Here is a 26,288-nt window from a genome sequence, read left to right as displayed (position 1 = left end):
TGTATAAACTGAATTGACATTTGTTCATTCATCTCCTTGAAAAAAAAATTGTCCTTTTTGTTCCAGGCACTCTCTTGGGTGCTGGAGGTACAACAATGAACAAGACAGGAAAAAGTTTTGCCATCTTGAAAACTGTACAGGATGAATAAGTGAATCAAAATAGTTAATATGATTATATTTGTACACATTAAAATTTTTGACATGGATAAAATCATCTTTGATTTCTACTTTTAAGCTAGCAAAAATGTAAAACATGTGTCTACTCCTTCAGAATTAAATTATAAATTTTATCAATTATTGTCAGATCAAACAATTATAATGCCTTTCCCAACTGATTTGATCTAAATGTTATACAATGTGGGCATAACTTAGGTCTCTGTGTATTACTGGTTCTAAATGCTCCAGTATATTGCCTGCTAACACATTCTTTACAGGATCATTTGAAGAGGAGCCATGGAAACCCAATACAGTCATTTCTGCTATATAATTGTTACATGTTAGAGCAAAAGCTTTGGATTCCTCAGAGATTATCTATATAGCTGGAAATACTAGGGCAGTTCTTTTATTAAAAAATATTGACATTAAAAAAAACAGCAGAAAGGACAAATGTTCTATCAACCCATTTATAAAATTCAGAGACAGAAAGTAGAATCAAGGTTAGCAGGGACTGGAGAAAGGGAGGAAGATAATTACTATTTAATGCATATGGAGTTTCTGTTTGGGAGGATGAAGAAGGTCTGCAGACGGATGGTGGAAATGGTTGCACAACATTTTGAATAAACTGAATTGTACATCGAAACTGATTGAGTGGTAAATTTAATGGTATGTATGCTGCTGCTACTGCTAAGTCACTTCAGTTGTGTCCGACCTTGTGCAACCCCATAGATAGCAGCCCACCAGGCTCCCCCGTCCCTGGGATTCTCCAGGCAAGAACACTGGAGTGGGTTGCCATTTCCTTCTCCAATGCATGAAAGTGAAAAGTGAAAGTGAAGTCCCTCAGTAAGTGTCTGACTCTTCGTGACCCCATGGACTGCAGCCTACCAGGCTCCTCCGTCCATGAGATTTTCCAGGCAAGAGTACTGGAGTGGGGTGCCATTGCCTTCTCCAAATGGTATGTATATTTTATCACAATAACAAAAAAGAAAGAAAAGACAATCTTGAGTAGCACAAAATTTGCTGCACACACTCCAAAAAAGTTTTAGAGGTCAGACTAACAGATAAAAACATCAATATAAAATTAGGTGTAGATTTAACATATTTATACTTTCTATCACTTCCCCAGTTGGTTTTATTATTTTACATTAAAAATAATATTTTACATATAACTTAATCTTCATATCAAATATATTCATATCCAAGTTTTGCCATATATTGTTTGATAACAAAATAAATCTTATAAAACACATATGAAATATTTAACTACCTACTTGCAACCAATGGTTCCTCTTCTGATGGTTTAAAGTAAAAAGAAACCTTTTCCAAATCAAACAGTGCAACCAGTGTGTCTTCTAGCATGGCTTGTTCATCTGTCTAGAGAGAAGAAAAACAATACATGATATGGTTAGATTGTTTGAGACAGAGCATAACATAACATAACACAACATCTCCAGACCAAACTAGCTTCACTTGTGTTTTATTTACATACAAACCACATTATCAACATACCTAAGAACTTACTGCCTAAAATGAAATGAACTAATCTTCAGATTTACAAGTTTCTTTTGTAGCTTCATGTTTTTCTTTTCCTCTACTGTCTACATGATTCTGAACAATTTTTCAGTCTATTTTGTAGCTAGATTCTAGTTATACTGATTTTATCTATTAGTTACAGACAAATGTGTACACATAAACATCTTATTTGCCTCCATATCTCTATAATCTTGTAAATGTAACGGCTGAAAAGTAAAAATACTGTTTTCTTAAAAAGCCACAGTACATAATGGTCATTGTATTTTACAATAAGATAACCTATGCATTATTCAATTTGCAATTTATGAAAACTGTGATAAAATCAATTTGCATGTATGTGATGATTTTTCTTCCAAAGAGCCTGGGGACAAGAATCATTTTCACTTGCCTTTATGAGGACTTAATCTTCCCTGTTGGCTCAGAAGGTAAGGAATCTACCTGCAACCCAGGAGACCGATATTCAATCCCTGGGTCAGGAAGATCCCCTGATAAGGGAATGGCAACCCACTCCAGTATTCTTACCTGGAGAATTCCATGGACAGAGGAACCTGGTGGGCTATAGTTCATGGGGTCACAAAGAATTGCTGGGAGGGATTGGGGGCAGGAGGAGAAGGGGACGACAGAGGATGAGATGGCTGGATGGCATCACTGACTCGATGGATGTGAGTCTGAGTGAACTCCGGGAGTTGGTGATGGACAGGGAGGCCTGGCGTGCTGCGATTCATGGGGTCGCAAAGAGTCGGACACGACTGAGCGACTGATCTGATCTGAGAGACTAACACTTCAAAACTTTCAATCTAGAATGTTGTGAATGTGAAATCTGATTTGTTTTAATCTTTCATTTCATTCCTATATTTTACAGTTGAGGTAGGTAAGACCCAGACTTAGTAACAAGTAATTGCATATCTCAGCATCATCATCTTTTAGTACTGGGTTCTGGGCAACCTATTAGCAGATCAGTGTAGTATCAAAGTCTTGTAGTAATTTCCTCATGAAAGAATAATTAACTTTATCATACACATCTTTTCTTTCAAAGGTAACATTTATTTCCTTAAGAAAATCAATGGTCTTTTTAAGCAATAATTTTAACATGCTATGTCCTCATTTTTAAAATTTGCTGTAGCTTATAACCATATTTTGGGGGCAGCATAAGTAGAGGGTGGAGATGGTAAAGAATTTCTATTGTGTGGGAAAAAACCATGAAGGCAGCCCCAGACCCCAAAGAAGGACAGCATGGGTAACAAAAGGTTAAGAGCATCATCACTTTGTACCTCAGTTCGGTACTTAACATAATGGATGGTACACACTCGATGCTGGATAAAGGTTTATGAGATTCTTACTTTTTAAAGTCCGTTGGAGGGTAGCAAAATGCTATAAATCTGAAATTGTAGGGACAGGACTAAAGAATGAGCATTTTTCCAGTTAACAGGAATATATACACACACAGGAAGAAATGTCCCAAACAGGCATTGTAATACGTAGATGTGGTTAAAGTCATACCCAAGGACCTAGGACTGCGTTCAGCACCCAGAGACACATAGACTGCCAGTGACTGCAGCTCCCCGGGAGCCCTTCACAGTCCCAGGAGACTTTTATGCTCTTGTTACAGAGACAGAAAGATTATGGGTTTCCTAGACTTTTTTAAACGACCTTTGGATTTTTTAAATCAATTTTTAAAAATTAACTTGGGGATTGTTGTTGTTGTTTAGTTGCTAAGTCATGTCTGACTCTTTTGTGGCCTCGTGGACTGTAGCCTGCCAGGCTCTTCTGTCCATGAGATTTCCCAGGCAAGAATATTGGAGTGGGTTGCCATTTCCTCCTCCAGGAGATTTTCCCGACTCAAGGATCGAACTTGTGTCTCCTGCACTGGTAGGCAGATTCATCATCACTGCATCATCAGGGAAGCCCAACTTAAGGGTATCAGACACCAATTTAAAATAAAAAATAACTTTCTTGAGATACAACTTACATATCATAAATTTCACCCGTTTTAAGTGTACAGCTCAAGGGCTTTTAGTATATATACAGAGCTGTAACCGCCACTATCATCTGATTCTAATACCTTTTCCCCACTAGGATTGAACCTCTACATACCTTCCCCCAATCCTTAGCTCCAGGAAATGACTAGCCTACTATCAGTCTCTAAAATTTGCCTTTTGTATTATTTCACAATAATGTAATCAAATAATACTGGTTTATTTCTCTTACAATATTTTCAGGGTTTATCCATGAGGTAGCATGTATCAGTTGCTGCTGCTAAGTCGCTTCAGTCGTGTCCAACTCTGTGCGACCCCATAGACGGCAGCCAACCAGGCTTGCCCGTCCCTGGGATTCTCCAGGCAAGAACACTGGAGTGGGTTGCCATTTCCTTCTCCAATGCATGAAAGTCAAAAGTGAAAGGGGAGTCGCTCAGTCGTGCCCGACTCTTCGCGACCCCATGGACTGCAGCCTACCAGGCTCCTCCATCCATGGGATTTTCCAGGCCAGAGTACTGGAGTGGGGTGCCATTGCCTGCTCCGAGCATGTATCAGTAGCTCACTCCTTTTTACTGCTTAATAATAGTCTATTGTGTGGATATACCCCAACTTGATTGTCACTCATCATTCAGTTTTTGGACAATTGGATTGTTTTCACATTTTAGCTATTATGAATAATTTTTCTAGGAACATTTGTTTTTGTTTAGAATTGTACATGTTTGTACATGTTTTTGTTAGAATATGTTTTCATTTCTCTTGGATATTACCTACAAGTAGAATTTCTGGGTCATATGGAAATTCCATGCTTAACATTTGGAGGAACTGCCAAAATGTTTTCCAAAATGACTGCTCTCTTTTACATTCCCTTCAACAGTGTATGAGGGTTTTAATTTCTCTACATCCTCGCCAACGCCTGTGCCTATCTTTGTCTTTCGGATTACATTCATCCACATCTCTGTGACACAGTATCCTATGCAGTTTTGATTCGCATGTCCCCAGTGGCTAAAGATGTTGATCATCTTTTCATGTGCCATTTATACTGTCTTTGGAAAAATGTCCATTCAAATCCTCTCTGCCTGCTTGTTAATTGAGTTGCCTTCTTATTCTTTAGTTTTAAAGGAGTCTTTATATAATCTGGATGTAAGCCAGTTACTAGATGCATGGATTACAAGCTTTTTTTTCCCCATTCCTTTGTAGGTTTACTTTCAAATAAAAGTACCAGCACATGACAGGCCAATGGCAGGCATTAAGTAAGAAGAGAATGCAAATGAAGCCTCATTAGCCAATTAATTCATTCAACAAACACTTAATGCCTACCATGTATTAAGAAGTGGGCAACTGATCTTATGTAATTCTTATTTGATAGGCAAGGAGTAATTAATATTTATTTTGTCTTAAAACACTTTTCACAAGAGGTGAAAATATGCTATAGGAATGAAATAATGATTAAATAATGATTAAATGACAATAATGAAAAATTATTTCTTCTCCCTTAGAAGAAATAGAGTAGCCCTCATAGCCAACAAAAGAATCTAAAATGCAGTATTTGGGTGCAATCTCAAAAAAGACAAAATGATCTCTGTTCATTTCCAAGGCAAATCATTCAATATCACAGTAATCCAAGTCTATGCCTCAACCAGTAATGCTGAAGAAGCTGAAGCTGAACGGTTCTATGAAGACCTACAAGACCTTCTAGAACTAACACCAAAAGAAGATGTCCTTTTCATCATAGGGGAGTGGAATGAAAAAGTAGGAAGTCAAGAGATACCTGGAGTTACAGATAAGTTTGGCCTTGAGTAAAAAATGATGCAGGGCAAAGGCTAACAAAGTTTTGCCAAGAGAACGCACTGGTCATAGCAAACACTCTCTTCCAACAACACAAGAGGCAACTCTACACATGGACATCACCAGAAGATCAATACTGAAATCAGATTGATTATATTCTTTGCAGTCAAAAATGGAGAAGCTCTGCTGCTGCTGCTGCTGCTAAGTCACTTCAGTTGTGTCCGACTCTGTGCAACCCCATAGACGGCAGCTCACCAGGCTCCCCTGTCCCTGGGATTCTCCAGGCAAGAACACTGGAGTGGGTTGCCATTTTCTTCTCCAATGCATGAAAGTGAAAAGTGAAAGTGAAGTCGCTCAGTAGTGTCCTACCCTCAGTGACCCCATGGACTGCAGCCTACCAGGCTCCTCCATCCATGGGATTTTCCAGGCAAGAGTACTGGAGTGGGGTGCCATTGCTCTATATGTCAGCAAAATATAGGAGCTGACTGTGGCTCAGATCATGAACTCCTTACTGCCAAATTCAGACTTAAATTGAAGAAAGTAGGGAAAACAACTAGGCCACTCAGGTATGACCTAATTCAAATTGGTTATGATTTTACATTGGAGGTGACGAATAGCTTCAAGGTAGAGTGTCTGAAGCACTATGGACGGAGGTTCATGACATTGTATAGGAGGCGGTGATCAAGACCATCCCCAAGAAAAAGAAATGCAACAAGGCAAAATGATTGTCTGAGGAGGACTTACAAATAGCTGAGAAAAAGAAGAGAAGCGAAAGGCAAAGGAGAAAAAGAAAGATACCCATCTGAAAGCAAAGAGTTCTAAATAATATCAAGGAGAGATAGGAAAGTCTTCCAAAGTAATCAGCGCAAGGAATTGAGGAAAACAATAGAATGGGAAAGACTAGAGATCTTTTCAAGAAAACTAGAGATACCAAGGGAACTTTTCATGCAAAGATGGGCACAATAAAAGACAAAAAGGGAAAAAAAAAAAAAAAAGACAAAAAGGGTATGGGCCTAATAGAAGCAGAATATATCAAGAAGAGGTGGCAAGAATACACAGAAGAACCATAGAAAAAGATATTAATCACCCAAATAACCATGATGGTCTGATCACTCAACCAGAGCCAGACATCCTGGGGTGCAAAGTCAAGTGGACCTTCAGAAGCATCACTACAAACAAAGCCAGTGGAGGTGATGGAATTCTAGCTGAGCTATCTGAAGTCCTAAAAGATGATGCTGTTAAAGTGTCACACTCAATATGTCAGCACATTTGGAAAACTCAGCAGTGGCCACAGGCCTGGAAAAGGTCAGGTTTCATTCCAATCCCAAAGAAAGGCAATGCCAAAGAATGCTCAAACTATCACACAATTGCACTCATCTCACATACTAGCAAAGTAATGCTCAAAATTCTCCAAGCCAGGCTTCAATAGTATATGAACCAAGAACTTCCAGATGTTCAAGCTGGATTTAGAAAAGGCAGAGGAATCAGATTGCCAACATCCTCTGGATCATAGAAAAAGCAAGAGAATTCCAGAAAAAATCTACTTCCACTTCATTGACTACGTTAAAGCCTTTGTGTGGATCACAACAAACTGGAAAACTGAAAGAAATGGGAATACCAGACCACCTTACCTGCCTCCTGAGAAACTGTATGCAGGTCAAGAAGCAACAGTTAGAAATGGACATGGAACAATGGACTGGTTTAAAATTGGGAAAGGAGTACATCAAGGCTGTATATTGTCACCCTGATTATTTAACTTCTATGCAGAGTACATCATGAGAAACGCTGGGCTGGAAGAAGCACAGCTGGAATCAATATTGCAGGGAGAAATATCAATAACCTCAGATATGCAGAAGACACCATGCTTATTGCAGAAAGTGAAGAGGAACTGAAGAGCCTCTTGATGAAAGTGAAAGAGGAGACTGAAAAAGTTGGCTCAAAGCTCAACATTCAGAAAACTAAGATCATGGCTTCTGGTCCCATCACTTCATGGCAAATAGATAGGGAAACAGTGGAAACAGAGACAGACTTTATATTTCCTTGTGCTCCAGAATCACTGCAAATGGTGACTGCAGCCATGAAATTAGAAGACGTTCTTGGAAGAAAAGCTATGACCAACCGAGACAGCATATTAAAATGCAGAGACATTACTTTGCCAACAAAGCTCCGTCTAGTCAAAGCTATGGTTTTTCCAGTAGTCATGTTTGGATGTGAGAGTTGGACTATAAAGAAAGCTGAGCACTGAAGAATTGATGTTTTTGAACTGTGGTGTTGGAGAAGACTCTTGAGAGTCCCTTGGACTGCAAGGAGATCAAACCAGTCCATCCTAAAGGAAATCAGTCCTGAATATTCATTGGAAGGACTGATGCTGAAGTTGAAGCTCCAATACTTTGGCCACCTGATGTGAAGAGCTGACTCATTAGAAAAGACCCTGATGCTGGGGAAGATTGAAGGCAGGAGGAGAAAGGGATGACAGAGGATGATATGGTTGGATGGCATCACTGACTCAATGAACATGAGTTTGAGGAAGCTCCAGGAGTTGGTGAAAGTCGGGAAATGAAAATGCTGCAGTCCATGGGGTCTCAAAGAGTTGGACACAACTGAGCAACTCAACAATAACATTTTAAAATTTTTCTTTAATTAAATCTTTTCTATTTGGTTATATTAGCAACCTAATAAGAAGTTAATCACACACATGGAGTGTATAAAGTCTTTACAAAAGAATGTAACTCTGTTTCATTGAATTTTATTCAATGAATGTCCTTATCTTATCATTCCAGAACTTTTTATGACCATGTAGTATAGCTATTACCCTATCCTCAATACCACTGAAGAAAAACATTATTTTGATGTGCAAACTCATATCTATTCATTTAAAAACTCAACCATGTTACTTGGAAGCTATATTTACTATGTGTACTTTAAAAGACAAATAGAACCTCATGTTTAAATCACAATTATATATAACATGCGCCTTTGGTTTAAATACCATGAACATATTTGCCTTGACACATCATGACAACTATCAGAGCCACAGGAAGTATGTGTGAAAAAGCTCTAAGTTCACCACAATCTCCTCAAATATTTTTGAGATGGCTTTCTTCATCTCTGCTGTGGACCACTGATGCATAAACACACAATATTTTACAGTAATTAAGGCAATGTTCTTAGATTTAACAGGACAAACACGCACACAAATGAAGGAAATAAAACCATTTGACACATGCAAATTTTAACCAGATTGTCAGACAGTATGGCATGCAAGTCATTAGAGTTCTTCTAAGAGCATCTTCCAGAACATCGACCTCAGGGGGAGCTCGGGGTATCATGGCAGACTCTTTCTTCTGTACTGGAAAGAAGCAACCAACACAGACAAACCCTCTTTCCTCTGCTGACCTTTCTCAGCCGGTGCTTAGGGATACAGGAATTAGTAACAGATGGAGGCTTTCTCAGCTTTTAGCAGCCACTGAGAATAAATAAAAATTAGGAAAGAAGAAATACCTTCGACCTACTTATTAAAAGTATATTTGCCCATGGAAAAATATACCTTTTTAAAAGAGCTGGATGGCTGCAGATATAATAATGAATTGATAGTCACTCAGTCATGTCTGACTCTTTGTGACCCCATGGACTGTAGCCCACTAGGCTCCTCTGTCCATGGAATTCTCTAGGCAAAATTACTGGAATGGGTTGCCATTCCCTACTTCGGAGGGTTTTCCTGACCCAGGAATGGAACTAGGGTCTCCTGCATCGCAGGCAGATTCTTTAGGGAAGGATAGTAATGAACAACCACTTTTTACTGGGACTAGGTCCCAATGTATGTTACATTTGGCCCAGCCAGGGGAGGCACTGGGATTCCTTACCAAGTTTGGTGATAGAAGGGACTGAAAGTGAAAAAGAACTCCTGCATTTGCTATTTGGTCCAGCCACCTTCTGCTGGCCTCCCACGTTTCCATCTCGTTTTCTTTGCTGTTGTCAAACATCTGGTTTAAGGCCGCCATGAGCTGCTCAGAGAAGGCACAGACGGTGGCCACCAGGCTCTGGCAGAAAACCATGTCTCTTCGGAGCTGAGTCTCGCTATCTGTGATGCAGGAGAACATAAAGATGGTTTTGCAAAATGTCATAGTTGAATAAAACCAGTTCATTAAGCATCTGCATTCACTGTTATTTCACTCTCTCTAAACTCACACCATGGGAAAATGTGAATTCAAGCTCTATTCATGAGCACATAGTTTTCAGTAAGTATCCTTTTTACAAAACATGGAACACCAAAAAGTGTTAGAAACATTAAGATCTTTTTCTTACTTGATATTGTGACTTGATTTTCCAATCACTAAATTGCTTTATAAACTCCAAGGAAATAAAATAAGGTTTATTCACTTTTTTTTTTTTTTTAGTAATGGAACATAATATGAATTGTTGTGTGACACTTTCCCTAAAGGAAATTCAAAGCCCAATTTTTCAGTTTGTGCTGGCAAAATATTATTAACAGTAAATTAAAGAAAATTATCTACTAGGCCTATTCAAATACTAATATAAAATATACATGGGGAAAGAGTACTGATGTCTGACTACTTGAAACAATAAACAAATCTAAATCTCCTGAAGTCACCTATTCAATGTCACAAGCTATCAATAGGTCCAGTTCAGAAATCCCTATATTTTTTGACATAATTAGATATTTACAGTTTTAGTATAAATCGACTTTTACTAGCATACTTCTTCTGCAATTAACTGGATTTTCGCCTGACCTCCTTTGAAGGTATGTTGACCCTGTGAACTGCCAGTTCTGGACCTCAGGTTTCTCAAATGGAAAGCAGCCCTGCCCTGAGAACTCAATCCCAAAGGGTTCACTCCTCTGAGACACAGGGTGTATGCAAACTACATAGCAACATAAACACCAAGCCACACCCTCTGTACACTGAAAAAGTACTTGTACTAGAAAAACAACACAGGTGAAAAATCAACATATCCCCAAATGTATTCTGAACATGTTGAGGGCTTGCAAACTTCTGAAATGAAGAAGCACTGTCAATAATTACTGTATAACATAAACATGCTGCTTTTATTCAGCAGTGAGTTCTTCTTGCTTTATTGATGAAAAGGCATATTTTTTTAAGTTGTTTAACCAAGGACATGAAACACCTGCTTTTAATAACTACCAAAGCATAGGGGAGGGGTTGGGGGCAGGAGGAGAAGGGGACGACAGAGGAAGAGATGGCTGGATGGCATCACCGACTCGATGGACATGAGTTTGAGTGAACTCCGGGAGCTGGTGACAGACAGGGAGGCCTGGTGTTGCGATTCATGGAGTCGCAAAGAGTCGGACACGACTGAGCGACTGATCTGAACTGAACTGAAAGCACAGGTGCACATAATTGCTGCTTGTTACTCAGTTTCACTGTTAGTAAAAACTAGTCTTGAAAATTTTATTAGAAACAAGATTAAATATGAAAAATAGTTAATTATATAATAAAAATATTTATTGATTAGGTTGAACTCTATGAACTTGCTGCTTTGGTAGCTCAACATAATTGAATATGGCAATTCCATATGGTTCAATCTGTTGACAACAACATATGTTAGACATTTCCCTTAAGTATTAAATATCATGTGCCCCATTCTAATAGATGGAAAAGAGTTTTTTACATGTCATTATAAAATGGGAAAACTGGGAAACAGTTTGCCCAGTTTCAACTAAGAAAAAAGCAAAACACCTGTTCTGTTGTACATAATTTCTAACAGTGTGTAGATATTCAACAAGTACTTACTGAATGAAAATAATGAATCAGCAGAGTGACTAACAACTAAATTAAGTGAATTGAAAGTGTATGCATTCATTCTCTGGCTTCTTGAAATGACGATTTAGTCTGACTTAACGGAAAAGGCTGGAGAAGGCAATGGCACCCCACTCCAGTACTCTTGCCTGGAAAATCCCATGGATGGAGGAGCCTGGTGGGCTGCAGTCCATGGGGTCGCTAAGAGTCGGCCATGACTGAGCGACTTCACTTTCACTTTTCACTTTCATGCATTGGAGAAGGAAATGGCAACCCACTCTAGTGTTCTTGCCTGGAGAATCTCAGGGACTGGGGAGCCTGGTGGGCTGCCATCTATGGGGTCGCACAGAGTCGGACATGACTGAAGCAACTTAGCAGCAGCAGCAGCAGTCTGACTTAAAAGGGTGATTCTTGGTTCATGGGCCCTCTGGCTGTGGGACACCCTTCTTCCCTCTCCACTCAGCAAACGTGAAATCGTTCTTCAAGAGTCCACTTACTGAAATACTGAAATATAACCTCCCCTTGTGAAATGTCCCCTCTCCTTCAGGAAGCTGGTATACTTTTCTCTGCCCCACCTCAGGCCTGGGGGTGTCTCCCCCTGCTGGAGGGCTAATGACCTAGCACTGTGAGAGTTTGCTTACATGCTTGTTTCCCAGGGGACAATCAGCATCAGTGCCAGGGGGAGTTGGCATATCGTGTGATTTATGCTCAGGGACTTTAAAGGCAAATAATCTGCTTTCAACTACCCATTCCACCATCTTTAAAGTGTATGATTCTAGGTATTAGATTCCTATTTTTAAAATAGGAGCTACTCCTACTTCTTAGATCTGTGATAAAGATAAATGGAATGTTTGTTCTCTACATATTTCTGCTTTGAAAATAGGTTCATCTCTACCATTTTTCAGGTGTAGAGAGAAAACATATGAACACCAAGGCAGGAAAGGGAGCTGGAGATTGGGCTTGACATACATACACTATTATGCATAAAATAGATAACTAATGAGAACCTACTGTAGAGCACAGGGAACTCTCCTCAGTGCTCTGTGATGGCCTAAATAGGAAGGAAATCTAAAAAGGAAGGAATATATATATATGCGTGAGTCACTTTGCTGCACAGTAGAAACTAACACAACACTGTAAAGCAACGATGTTGTTGTTGTTCAGTTGCCCAGTTGTGTCTGACTCCCTGCGACCCCATGGACTGCAGCACTCCAGTCCTCCCTGTCCCTCACCATCTCCTGGAGTTTGCCCAAGTTCATGTCCATTGCATCCGTGATGCCCTCCAGCCATCTCATCCTCTGACGCCCTCTTTTCCTTCTGCCCTCAATCTTTCCCAGCATCAGAGAAAGCAACCATACTCCAATAGAAATTAAAATAAATTAAAAAAGAAAATAGAGCTGAGTGGAGGCTCTATGTTCTTAAAGTAATAGATTTAAAAAAAAAGATAAATGCAATAAAAACATTTAAAGCACGTAGCAAGGTGAAATCGGACGTGATATTATCAAGATTCTTTTTCTCTCCTAGCATCTAATGTGGTACCCGGCACATGGGTGCTCAGAGAAGGAATGCCATGATAAAGAAAGAAACCCAATAAGAGAACTGAAAAGCATATAGGTCTTTTCCTTTTAATTATGCAGCTGTTCAAAATTCAAGTGTCCATCCTTTACCAAAGCTATTCTCATTCATCATTTTCATCAGTAAGAACTACAGCAGGAATCGCAAGAGCTGCTCCCAGCTTCTAGTAAAAGAAGAAAAGCAAAGCGTTCTGTCTTGTTCACGCGTGTGTGGGACAGCTTGTTTATTATTTTTTGCCAACTAAGAATTCCCATATAGTGAGAACACACTCAAAACAAATGGATTATTACCTATCCATTTGTTTCATTTCAGTATTTGAGAACCTACTTAAATTCATCTTCTACAAACATGTTTAAAAACATTAACACTTCATTTAGTCTAGGCTATTTAAAAAGCTCAAGTTTCATCTTAAGCTTGCTGATCTAAAAAGAATGAGAAGGTTTCTAGGCACACAAGTAATCCATCTGAAGTTGTAGGGAAAAGAAAGCAAAATAAACAAAAAGAAGAGAAAAGAAAAAGACAGAAATAAAAGGCAATTAAGAATAATGTTTAGCAGATACAGTCTGCCCTTTTAAAGTGAAAAGCATAATTTTGTGGCCAACAACATGGAGTAATATGTCTGTTTGGTACCATTCAAATGTAATAGGGAAAAAAAGAGTCAGGAAATTAAGTAAACAAAAAAAGAGAATTATGATAGGAAAAGACAATTTAAATCAAAATAAGAACACCCATCTGAATATTATTAAATAAAGCAACACATTACAGAACCACTTCTGGAACTGGCAGATCTAAGTCTCAATTTCAAAACTGCCACCTACTATTTATTAATTCACCCAATAAGGCATCTTTATGCCTAATCTTCTGGATGCCCCAAAATATGTGGTGACTGACTACATGTACTAGTTATGATTCATCTGCTTGAATGCAGATTTCTTCACCTTTAAAACTGTGGAAACAATAATAATGTTCTCACAGAGTAGTTGTGAGAACACAGTGAAATCCATAAAAATGAGGTACATCAACTCTGCTGTTATTATTAAAGTTCAAAAAATATGACATACTTTTATCATTATTATTACTCAGTCAAAAAGCAAGGCAAAAACCAATCATCAGAAGGAAAAAAAAAAGGCTTTCTTGTTTAAGTTGGCTCATCCATTCATTATAATTTAAATTTTCCAAGTGTGGTAGATTGTAAAGTAGTCACAAAGTCTTCCCCTCTCTGTGTCCATGCCCTTCCAAACCAATTTCTGATTGTGATTCCTCCCATCAAAAGTACAATCTGTTTCTCCTTGAATCAGAACCATCTACATCCTTGCTATAAACAAAAATTAGACACAGGTTCACAATAAAACTTATTTGTACAAGGAACTTTACCAAAACCTGGTTCCTTTCTCCTTTTAAATCATATTTTGTATAAATATACGTTTATATACGCTTTCATGCTTTTTACTTGTAATTGAAAATGAGCATGTTTTATGTCTTTATCATAAAATATTATAGAAGTATTTTTTAATCTCTGCAAGGCTTTGGAGAAGGTAGGGATCATATTTCCATCTATTGTGTAAACAGGTGAAGCCACTCCCTTCATATCATAAGACACCTAAGGTAGTGGACTGTAATAATTTCAAACAGTAAAAGTAATGCAAACTCTTACCTGAATATTCAAGAAGAGCCAGGAGTATCCTACACTTTACCTCTGCAGAGAAAGAAAATATACCAGTCAGTTGTTCAGTCTTTTTCTGCAACTAACATCATATTTTAGTTGTATAGTAAAAAATAAGCACAAACTCATTATATAAATATAATAAAATCCCATTCATTTGACAAGCCATTTTTTCCTATCTACCTACATATATTCTACCTATTGCTCAAGACCCTAAAATCATTTCCATATCTGAATTATATGAGCCTTGAAACATCATTCAAATCTTGCTATCTCTGTAGGTCATCATTAGCTTGCATGATGTTCTGTAAATGCCTACAGCGATTATGGTCTTGACCAGTAAATGTCAAATAGCATTTTTTTAAATTTTTAAACTTTTAAAGATTATATATACAATATTTCGAGCTTCTCTGGTGACTCAATGGTAAAGAATCTGCCTGCAATGCCGGAGGCCCCAGGTTCAATCCCTGGGTTGGGAAGATCCTCTGGAGAAGGGAATGACAATCCACTCTAATATTCTTGTATGGAGAATTCCATGGACAGAAGAGCCTAGAATGCTACAGTCCATGGGGTCACAAAGAGTCGGACATGACTGAGTGACCAACACTTCCACATTCCATACAGTATATAAAGAATATATATTATATAGTACAGCTGAGCGCTGAAGAATTGATGCTTTTGAACTGAGAGGTATTGGAGAAGACTCTTGAGAGTCCCTTGGCCTGCAAGGAGATCCAACCTGTTAATACTAAAGGAAATCAGTCCTGAATACTCATTGGAAGGACTGTCGCTGAAGCTGAAGCTCCAATACTTTGGCCACCTGATGTGAAGAACTGACTTATTGGAAAAGACCCTGATGCTGGGAAAAATTGAAGGCAGCAGGAGGAGGGGACAACAGAGGATGAGATGGTTGGATGGCATCATCGACTTGATGGACATGAGTTTGGGCAAGCTCTGGGAGTTGGTGATGGACAGGGAAGCCTGGTATGCTGCAGTCCATGGGCTTGTAAAGAGTTGGACACAACTGAGCGACTGATCACTGATATAAATATGCATTAATAAATATTATATTATAAATTATGGCTCAGCAGTAAAGAATCTGCCTGCTAATGCAGGAGACACAGGAGACATGGGTTCAGTCCTTGGGTTGGGAAGATCCCCTGCAGGAGGAAATGGCAACCCACTCCAGTATTCTGAAAAATTCCATGGACAGAGGAGCCTGGTGGGCTACAGTCCACAGGGTTGCAAAAAGTCGGACAACAACTGACTGAACAACTAAGCACATTACATACTGTGTATCACATATTAGAAACACATGTATATACTGTTCCTCTCCTATCTTTAGGTCAAAATATTGCCCTAAAGGGCTGAAAAATACTAAATATTTCCAAGTAGTCTTCTTCTCACCCCATCCCCACACAGGACCAACCACAGATGTCCGATAAATGATGTGTGTTAATGTCACACTCATTGCTGTGTACCCAATCAGCTATGCACTCATTTGCTTCCAATTGGTAGATAGTTTGCTTGCAGTGGGAAAATATTAAACATAAGGAGTTCCTTTATGTGCCCAAGATTATGGAAAATAGAAAAGGTTAGGTGGCATCCTATTCTAAATAAATTCACAGAATAATCAGAGCAATAAAATTAACAGATAAGATATGCAGGAAATACCAGAGAGGACATTAAGTTTTACAAGTGAGACACAAGGACAAATGGATTTCAGAGGCAGAAAAGTACACTGGACTGAGTCAGGAGACCCATCTATTATACACTAACTGTACCATTTTTAGTAAAGTGTTAATCGACTTTGGGTCTCATCTTGCTCATTCATAAGATAACATCTATGTTACCTAGTTTATAGTACTGTGCATAAAAAACACGTGGTGCTGTGCTTAGTCGCTCAGTCGTGTCCAACTCTTTGAGACCCCAGGGACTGTAGCCCACCAGGCTCCTCTATCCATGGGGATTCTCCAGGCAAGAATACTGGAATGGGTTGCCATGCCCTCCTCCAGGGGATCCTTCCAACCCAGGGATGCGATGGGACCCAGGTCTCCCGCACTGCAGGCGGATTCTTTACCATCTGAGCCACAAGGGAAGTGAAACACATGGGAATATATATCAAAAGGCTTGGAAAATTATTTAAAGTGCTCTGTACTGATGAAGCACTTTTATTATTGTGACTTGAATCTAGCTAAAGTTGGTATAGAATTTTTTTGAGTCTCAAAATTTTAAATGTTCAAAGTTAACTGTCAGGGGAGAAGTACATATCTTAAGAGTGGGAAAAGTGCTAGCAAGGCAATAGAGTAGGAAAAAAAAAAAGCCAAAAATTCAACAATCTAGCAAAGAAAAGATTTTATTACATCATTGCTGCTGCTGCTGCTGCTAAGTCGCTTCAGTCGTGTCCGACTCTGTGCGACCCCATAGACGGCAGCCCACCAGGCTCCCCCATCCCTGGGATTCTCCAGGCAAGAACATCATTAAGAGATTGCAATTGGGATCCAATTGGAAAATCCCAGTGAAAAATGGCTTCCAAATTAGATTGATGAGTTTAGATTGATCTAAGAGAAAATCACTCTAAGGCTCTGAGGCAGGGGACTGAACATGATATTTTAGGAGAATGAATCTGGTAAGGACTTACATGGACCAGAAAAGATGAATTAAATCAGATGAATTAAAAGGGGAATTAGCCAGAAAATGTCTCATTAACTGAAATATTAAGAAAAATGGAAAAACTGAAGAGAATTTTGAGTTTAAAAAAAAAGAAGCAGCTCTTTAGGATATTAGGACAAAGGCAGAGAAAAAAATGAAAAAAGTACTGCTGGAAAAATGAGAGCTTTCAAAGAGTATACTTTTGGTAGGTAGGCAGCAAAGGTATGATATGTCACGAACAGACGTATGAATTTAAGGTGACAGTGGATGCAATTTGGACGGGTATTCTTCCCCACACCACCAAGCAATTCTCCAACCCCAGCTGGGTACCCTACAATTCAATTTAATTCTGACACCATCTACCGGGATACAGTGCCAGATATCATGGGATAAGGTCTCACCCCCCAGGGGACGGCACCCCACCCCCACTTCAGACACCATTCACAAGTCCAGGCTGTCATCTGTGCTTCTTCTGATCAACTGGATACACACTAGAGGTTCCAGTGATCCCCTCCTTGGGTTCAATTAATTAGCTAAAACACCTCACAGAAGCCAGAGAAACACTTTCTGACTAGATTAGCAGTCTATTATAAAAGGACATAATTCAGGAACAGCCAGACGTAAGAGATGCACAGGCAAGGCATGGATGGGTAAGAGCACAGAGTTCCAGACACCAACACAAGTTCACACAACAGTCTCTCGGTCATGACTGACTCTTTGCAACCCCATGAACTGTAGTCCACCAGGCAACTCTGTTCATGGAACTTCCCAGGCAAGAAACCTGGACTGGGTTGCCATTTCCTTCTCCAGGGGCTATTTCGGATCCAGGAATCAAACCCAAGTCTCCTACGTCTCGTCTCTTGCAGTGGCAGGAGGATTCTTTACCACTGAGCCACCTGAAAAGCTGAAGTTCACCAACCCAGAAACTCTCCAACCCTCTCCTTCTGGGTTTTTCTGGCAGCTTTATAACAGAAGCACGGTCAATGAAATAATTGGCCATTGGCCACTGAACTCAATCTCCAACCCCTCTCCCTGCCTGGAATTCAGGGATAGATGGGGCTGAAAATTTCAACCTTCTATTCACAAGGCTGGCTCCCCTGGCAACCAGCCACCATCTTTAGGTGACTTCCCAAAGTCACCTCATTAACAGAACAAAAGACAGCTTTGCCTTCTCAGCACGGGGAATTCGGAAGCTTTTATATCTCTCTGTGCCAGGGAAGAGGATGAAGACCAAAGATATATATATATATATATATATATATATATATATATATATATTTATTCTAAAACAATACCACAGTGGGCTAACCACACAAATTACCTTCAGTTAGCTGATACTATGATTCCATAACTTAGCTGAGGGATAGGAGACAGACATAATCTTAGTGACATCACCCTATGACTCTGTCCCCATCTAGTCCGCTATTTCCTCTGCTCTCCTCTGCCCTCAGCTTACAGGCTATGAGTGAATGGTATGCATATTAATGGCACTGGAACAGTCCTTCCTACATAAAGACCATAGACTTACATTCTGGTATCATATTTGGTATATATTTGCTAGGATATTTCTAAATCAGAGATGAAGGCATGATGGTGTTCAGAACATGCTACCCTCAAATATGGCACTTTGGAATGCTGAGTTATTCATATTTTAAGTTGAAGGACTCTGAGAAACAGTGGGGACAGGAAGGACTCCCTGACCCCCACTTTTCCCCCTGAAGCAGATCATAAGACGCTCAGGAGGGCTATACCCAGAGGAAAGAGATGTCTATATCTCCAAAGAGCGAGGGATGCCAAAAGAGCAGGCCTTGCCACCAGTTTTACTACGCTTAGCACATACCCTGTGGTCCTGTAACAATTTTCTAGGACTTTCTGAAAGTGAAAGTCACTCAGTTGTGTCCGACTCTTTGCAACTCCATGGACTATACAGTCCATGGAATTCTCCAGGCCAGAATACTGGAGTGGGTAGCCTTTCCCTTCTCCAGGGGATCTTCCCAACCCAGGGATCGAACCCAGGTCTCCCATATTGCGGGCAGATTCTGTACCAGCTGAGCCACCAGGGAAGCCTTCAAACCTAGTATGAAAAGATGCAGATTTAATCTTTTCTTCTGGTCTTCATTTCCTTATAAAGGCTCTCGTGTCCATGTGAAACTTATATTAAATGAAGTTATATGCTTTTCTCCTGTTCATTTGGTTTTTGTCAGTCTAATTTACAAGGCTCCAGGCAGAGAAGCTAGGAGGGTAAATGGAAAAAGATGTTTTTTCCTCCTCTACAGGAACATCAGCTACACATACACACCAGAACATTCTGGCAAGGTAGCACTAAGTTAATTTCCAGCCCAGACCTGACCTTCCATTAAATCATTCTTTACAGAAGGACAGTTTGGGAAATAGAATGAAAATGTCTTTAATTGAACAGGATGAATCCATGGTGAACCGGTGAGGTTAGTTCTGAGTCCATCCACAGAACAAGCAGCTGATTACAAGGATCCCAGTGCAGCTGCTTCCGCCCCATAGAACAGCACTGGACACTACACAGACCACCAGGAAATGGCAGCTTGCCCTCTCCCTTGATGGTCCACTGAGCTGAACTACTGATTAACTGTTTTTAAAGACTCCTTAACGTGGTGACAATCACAGCTCTTACCCCCGCAAAAGTAATTGATACTGCATTTACTCTAAAAGCAAATATAATGTATACAGGAAAACCCAAAACTGATGAGAACAACTGCATTTAGATTCACAAATGACAGCTTTTAGGAGTGTTGTGATACTGGTATCTAGTCAGTGGAAATCTACTTTTTACTCAGCAAAGTATGGACTTTCCAGGTGGCTCAGTGGTAAAGAATCTGCCTGCCAATGCAGGTGATCGAACCCAGTTCGATCCCTGGGTTGCAAAGATTCCCTGGAGGAGGAAAATGGCAACCCACTCCAGTATTCTTGCCCAGAGAATCCCATAGACAGAGGAGCCTGGTGGGCTACAGTCCAAGGGGTCACAAAGAGCTGAACACAACGGAATGACTGAGTACACAACAGTAATATATATGCTTAAATTCCTTGAAGCTTTTAAAAATATATTTGTCATTTTGGCTATTCGTTATTTGGGGGGGGGTTTAAATTCAGACTTCTGATTGAATGTGATGTTATAATGTGTATGTAACTATAAAATAAAACTATAGCCAAGAAATCCAGCTGTGAAGGATAAAAGATTTCATCATATGATGGAATAGCTGTGATTTATTTGGAGTTTTCCATATGTGTAAAAATTTCTTATCTATTGATCTCTAAAGAATATCTAAGATGTTATACTTGACTGTATTTCTAGGCAGAAAACTTGGTAATCACAGAACATTTACACCATTCATATCATTTAGTAAATGAAGAAACTGAGGCACGAATGAATGATATCACAGGCTTAGACCCTATAGGGTTTAAGAACTTTCTTGTGTCAACAAAGTGTGTAACTCTCTCTGTGTGCCTGCAAGCTGAGTCACTTCAGTCGTGTCCGACTCTCTGTGACGCTATAGACTATAACCTGCCAGGCTCCTCTGTCCACAGGATTCTCCAGGCAAGAATACTGGAGTGGGTTGCCAGGTCCTTCTCCAGGGATGTTCCCGACCCAGGGATTGAACCCACATCTCCTGCATTACAGGTGGATTCTTTACCACTAGGGAAGCTCCCTTAATTTTAGGATAAATTTAGAATAATTTATCCTAAAAAAAATACTAGTGAGGGACTTCCCTGGTGGTCCAGTGGTTAGGACTTCATGCTTCCAATACAGGGGCCTGAGTTCAATCCCTGTTCAGGGAAATAAGATCCCACATGCTGTGCAAAGTGGCCAAAAGAGTAAAAAATATTTAAAATGGCAATGGTGGGTTAAAAAGTGGGTTACGATGTACTGTTACTTCAGCTGATTACTATTTACCACATTCAAATGACATATGGATGACTGAGGAATATAAATTTACATACAAGCATAATATGTATTATGCAGGTTTCTCCACCTTAGTCCTAAGGATATTTTAGACCAAATAATTCTTTGATGAGACAGACTATCTGGTGCCTTGTAAGATGTTTAGCAGCATCCCTAGCCTCTACCTACCAGATGCCCCATGATTGTGACAACGAGAAAATGTCTCCAGACATTGCCAAGCACTGGTCTAATACTGGGCAGAAAATCACTAATTGGAGATTCCAAAAATTAGACAAATTCCTCATTTCATCTTTTTCACTATCATCACTTTGGAAACTCTCAGAATATTTTCCTTAACAACTCTGACCCTATAATATGCAACCAAACTCACTGGCATTGTCTGGAAATTTTTTATATCTCTAATTAGAGGTGGTACCAGTTATGGGATGCTGAGTAGACCATCTCATGCTAGTATTAAAAATAACAAGCAACTTAGACAAACACCTCTGAAAGACAAACTGAAAAACTAATGATTCAACCTTATTTTGATTCTCACAGACTCACAATTGATTTTTTAGACTGTCCATGAAATGTAGTTTCAAGCATTTTGTGAATCCTTTAGAAATTTTTCTGATATAGTTTCATATTATAAAATATATGAAACTCCCTCATTTTCTACTCATCTTCCTAAGACTGAGCCTTTGCTTTATTTCCTACGACTATTCTTTGAGATACAGTCCACGTTGTTTAGACCCTTGGAACACAGGTTTTGTCATCTTATTCCTTCTCACCCTCTGCTTTCTCTCACCCTTTTCAGTCCTTTTATTTTCCTCATAATATGAAACACTCCAAAGAGTAATCAGGGCATGTCTGAATTTGAGGGTTTAATGGATTTTTAAATGAGTGTTGCTCATGTCATGGGATTTTTTTTGCTTTTTATCCTGACCTTCAACAAATCTTCTGATGTTCTGAGCAAGATTCCGGACGCTGCTGGGAAGATTCCAAGGATCTTGCTTGATGTGAAGTCTTAACCTTTTCGGACAACTCAGCTTTGGTTCCATTTCCTGCTGAAACTCTAAATAAACACAGAAAAGCTCTCTTAAGTCTCAACCATTTACCGGTTCACAAGCCCATAAACAACAGAAGCCTCTTCCTTTCATTCCTGTGGTCTTAGTCTAGTATCATGGTAGCAATTTATGTAGCTTTATTACGGGAGAAAATCTGTTAAATCTAAAACAAAGTCAGATCCTTATTATCTTCTCACAAAGGTTTAAACAAAGGAAGAAATCTAGATGAAAATCTCTATTTCAACATCCTAAACCGGACGGCAGAAAGTGGCAGCTCTAGAGCCTGTTCTGTTGGCCAACTCCCGCACCCCAACCCATTCCCAAATCCCCTTCCATCAGCACTGGGCTATACCCAAGCATTGAGCCTGATTTCAGCAGAAGCAACTCAACACTTACATTTCTTGAATTAATACATCCAGTCTGCCCTCTATAGGCTTTAAACATTTTAAATTTTCAAAGAACTCTAAAAAAGGTCCTACATTGGTTTATTATATATATTCAATGACTATCAGATAGAAGTAGTATTAAATGAACGACAGAACTAGCACCTAGAACCCTTTTTTTCTCATGCTCAGCTTTTGCCTCATGACTGTATTGTCCCCCACTTTTGTTTCCTAACTGCCTCGAACAGGTACATTGTAAACCTCACCTTGTAATCCTCGACCTGGTGTCAGGTACTTAGTTTGCTCAAAGGCCCTCACGACTGCTTGGCCTCTCAGGAGATTGGTTATGGAATCCACCTATCACAACAGCAGAGATTTGGGGGAGTTACAGAACTTCTCATAACACATAACAGACATTTCCAACAGTAAATCTCCTAGCATTTTTTCTGAAACCAATGATTATTTTGGGGCTCCTATGCTGCCAGCAAAATCTATCTTTGAATAAAATATTGGGATAAACTCACCTGATAACATTTTAAATGGCATCTCTTACTATCCTACCATATATCCATGTGCAATATACATGTGCTCAGCTGCATCCAACTCTGCCACACCATGGACTGCAGCTGCCAGGCTCCTCTGTCCGTGGGATTCTCCAGGCAAGAATACTGGAGTGGGTTGCTGTGCCCTACTCCAGGGGATCTTCCCGACCCAGGGATTGCCTCTCCTTTATTGGCAGGCAGATACTTTACCACTGTGCCACCTGGGACACCCACCACATATTCACACAAAATATAAATTTACTTTATAAAAGAAGTAAGAGGTCCAGGATGATTAAAAAAAAAAAACACCTAAAAGTTTTCATAATCCTTTACAAAGTGGTCAAAGTTTCTACATTATGGATTTTCATTGTGGTTATACATTTAAAAAAAAATGCAAAACACCAACATGAGCACCAAGACAATCTTGTGCTTCTTGAGATTAGAAATGAAATTGAACAAGAAATCATGAGGGAATATCTGAATATCCACAAAGAAACAAATAACAAATAGAACAACTCCTGTTTGTAAAATGCTTTAGCTCCTCTGTCCATGGGATTCTCCAGGCAAGAATACTGGAGTGGGTTGTCATTTCCTCCTCCAGGGGGTCTTCCTGACCCAGGGATCGAACCGGTCTTACATCTCCTACAGTGGCAAGTGGGTTCTTTACCACTAGCGCCACCTGAGAAGCCCTTATAATTTTTAAGGACTGTGAAATACTTGACATTCATAACGATCTTTTGGGTCAGATGGCTGAAGGAATCCCATGTCAAGCTCTGGAAACTGAAGTACACAAGGTAGAAAAACAGATGAGTTATTTCCATTCCAATTTGAAACTCCTTTACGTCTGGAAAATGGATTTTTAACAGTTCAGTCTGTGGAAAAAATTCCTACAATTGTCCCAATAGTACCTGGCTGAAAAGATGCTCAAGGCAGCTGTGTATCTTGTCCTGTTTATCACGAGAGATGCGAACATTTAGGGGAAGTTCATCACCTAGATATTAAAAAAAAAAATCATTCCTCTTATGTTTAACATTCCAAACCATTTTCGAGTAAATAAAGGAAAAAATAATTAAACACTAGCTCTTATTCCATATGTTAGTTCTCATGTTCAGAAAAAGAATTTCAAAGCTTTTTGACAGACATTAGGATGTTAGATTATCGCTCCTCTGAAGCTGCAGTAAAAGCAGAGGGACTCACAGAAAGAGCCCTGTGGTACCCGTGTCAATGATTCTTCCAAATGGTGCATTTATCTAATGGTTGAATAGCTGGGATAAGCAGCATATTTCAAATTTAAGACATTTCCCAACTGGATGAAAAGTCTTTTGTTCTTCATACACACAAAATAAAAACTGTATAAGACATTTATATCAAGCAGTATTTTTCTCATTGCCCCCTTCCCTATTGCCCACCTGAGCTCAGGTGCACCTGCTGTCTTCAAAGCCCGTCCCTCCTCTGCACACAATCAACAATGTCTAATGTCCTGGTAAAATTTGTTTCCTGTATAGTAATGCTATCTACCCTTTATAACCTTCTTCCTATATTCTAAGTACTGTCTGAGGCACTATGGTATTCAATTATTTTTTAAATTCATTTGTTTAAACCCTTCATAGTACCACAGAAACATCATAAGACAGCATTTATTAACATAAAAATCAGTTTATTCTTTCCATCTTTCAAAAAATTCACTGTTTATAAAGAGATTGGGAAACTGACTTTCTCAGGCATGTAAAACAAAGGCCATTGTGTGGCCACCAAGAATGGCTGTTCAAAGATAAAAAATGTGTATGGAGTAAACAAATGAATCCCAGAGGGCTGGCATCAGAGTTCACGTGGCTTCACCAAACGCACCTGAGTCCATCTCATCGCTGTGAAAATATGAGCTGCACTGGCTGCTGCAGATGCTGGTGAAGGAGGCTACGGAATTCCTGTTGCTGTTGCAGTCACTGAAAGTGATGAGGCACATGTCATTTTCACAAAAGGACAAAGTTTGGCAAAGTCTCCCTGTCACTTCTTATTGGATAAACATAGTATGCCACTGTGACATTTGTTAATATGCTTTCTAGAAATTGATGAAGAAGGCAAGTTTGCTCAAATCACATTTTAGCTTAGTTTAAAAGAAAAAAATTCAAATTCAATCATATTTCAAATTTTCTTCTTATATAACCTAATCATGAATTAATTTTAGAATGCACAGTTATTGGTGTGGTCCAGTGGCTAAGACTCTGCACTCATAATATGGGGGGGCCTGGGTTTGATCCCTGGTCAGGGAATTAGATTCTGCATGCTGGAAGTAAGAGCCAATGCAGCCAAATAAATAAATACTTTTGTAAAAAAATAAAAAAGTAAAATGCATAGTTAATTTACAGGAGCCAAACCAAACTTAAAATGTATGATCCATTTGATAGTATACACCTGTAGTTGATTTATTAAGAGAGACAAATCCTGTTTCATGATCTCTGCCTATGAATCCTTACTACAAACTTCGATTATAACTCATTCATTGCATTCTGAGCCCTTTCCCATCCCCTCAAGGAAGATGATGCCTTGCCTCCACTCCAGAGCCCAGCAAGGATGTCTCACCAAGTAAGTACTGGATAACGATGAATGCCAAGGGAAAGAAAGCTGGAGGTGTGAATATGGACACAAGACAGATTTCAGGTTTCAGAAATAGTGCAGCAGACGAAATTCTTTTTGCCTTTCAGAATAGGTAAAAAAGACTTATTTAACTTTAAATATACATTTATAATTTCTCTTTTACTCTAGCGAGAACTTGAGAGTAACTTTAATTATCTGATAACTAGAAGTTGAGGTAAGAAAGTATTTTTAGATCTGTAATTTCCCACTGGAGAGAAACCACAGGTTCTTATTAAAGAACCCCATAAAGGGTTCTTATTAAAGGTCTCCTTAGAAGCTAAAAAGTAAATGAAACAGTAAAAGTGGTTAATCTGTTTTTTATATTATTAAATTTCTAGAAATAATTAACTCACATACTCATTAAAATCCTTTTCATATAGAAACTGGAACTGTAGAGTGGTTAATAAATTGTGAGCCAGGCCACCTGATTTCCTGGGTAAATTATGTAACTCCTGTGAGTCTCAGCTTTCTTAGATGTAAAAAGCAGTTAATACCAGAACTTGCTACAGAGGACTGTGGTAGGAATTACCTGAAATCATCCTGTTTTTCCCATGTGTCTGGTAAAAATAAGCTTTTTTTTTTTCAACTTTTTATTTTGTATTGGGGTATTGTTGTTCACTCGCTAAGTCGTG

At 39.2% G+C, this 26,288-nt stretch overlaps 1 protein-coding gene across 2 annotated transcripts in view; it reads right to left on the bottom strand.

Annotated features, from left to right (window-relative positions):
- Positions 1-26,288, bottom strand: part of PREX2 (phosphatidylinositol-3,4,5-trisphosphate dependent Rac exchange factor 2) — a 787,616-nt gene that overhangs the window by 85,488 nt on the left and 675,840 nt on the right. For both annotated transcript variants that reach the window (XM_055546191.1, XM_055546192.1), the window contains 7 exons: positions 24,871-24,965; positions 23,931-24,013; positions 22,747-22,837; positions 21,977-22,105; positions 14,457-14,498; positions 9,314-9,531; positions 1,428-1,530 (listed from right to left, as the gene is read on the bottom strand). In XM_055546191.1, the coding sequence (XP_055402166.1) occupies positions 1,428-1,530; positions 9,314-9,531; positions 14,457-14,498; positions 21,977-22,105; positions 22,747-22,837; positions 23,931-24,013; positions 24,871-24,965 (761 nt within the window). The remainder of the gene's footprint in view (positions 1-1,427; positions 1,531-9,313; positions 9,532-14,456; positions 14,499-21,976; positions 22,106-22,746; positions 22,838-23,930; positions 24,014-24,870; positions 24,966-26,288) is intronic.

The sequence above is a fragment of the Bubalus kerabau genome, chromosome 14 (assembly GCF_029407905.1).
Source record: "Bubalus kerabau isolate K-KA32 ecotype Philippines breed swamp buffalo chromosome 14, PCC_UOA_SB_1v2, whole genome shotgun sequence".
Lineage (NCBI taxonomy): Eukaryota > Metazoa > Chordata > Mammalia > Artiodactyla > Bovidae > Bubalus > Bubalus kerabau.
Note: the sequence above shows the minus strand (reverse complement) of the source record. Positions and strands in the feature narration are given on the sequence as shown.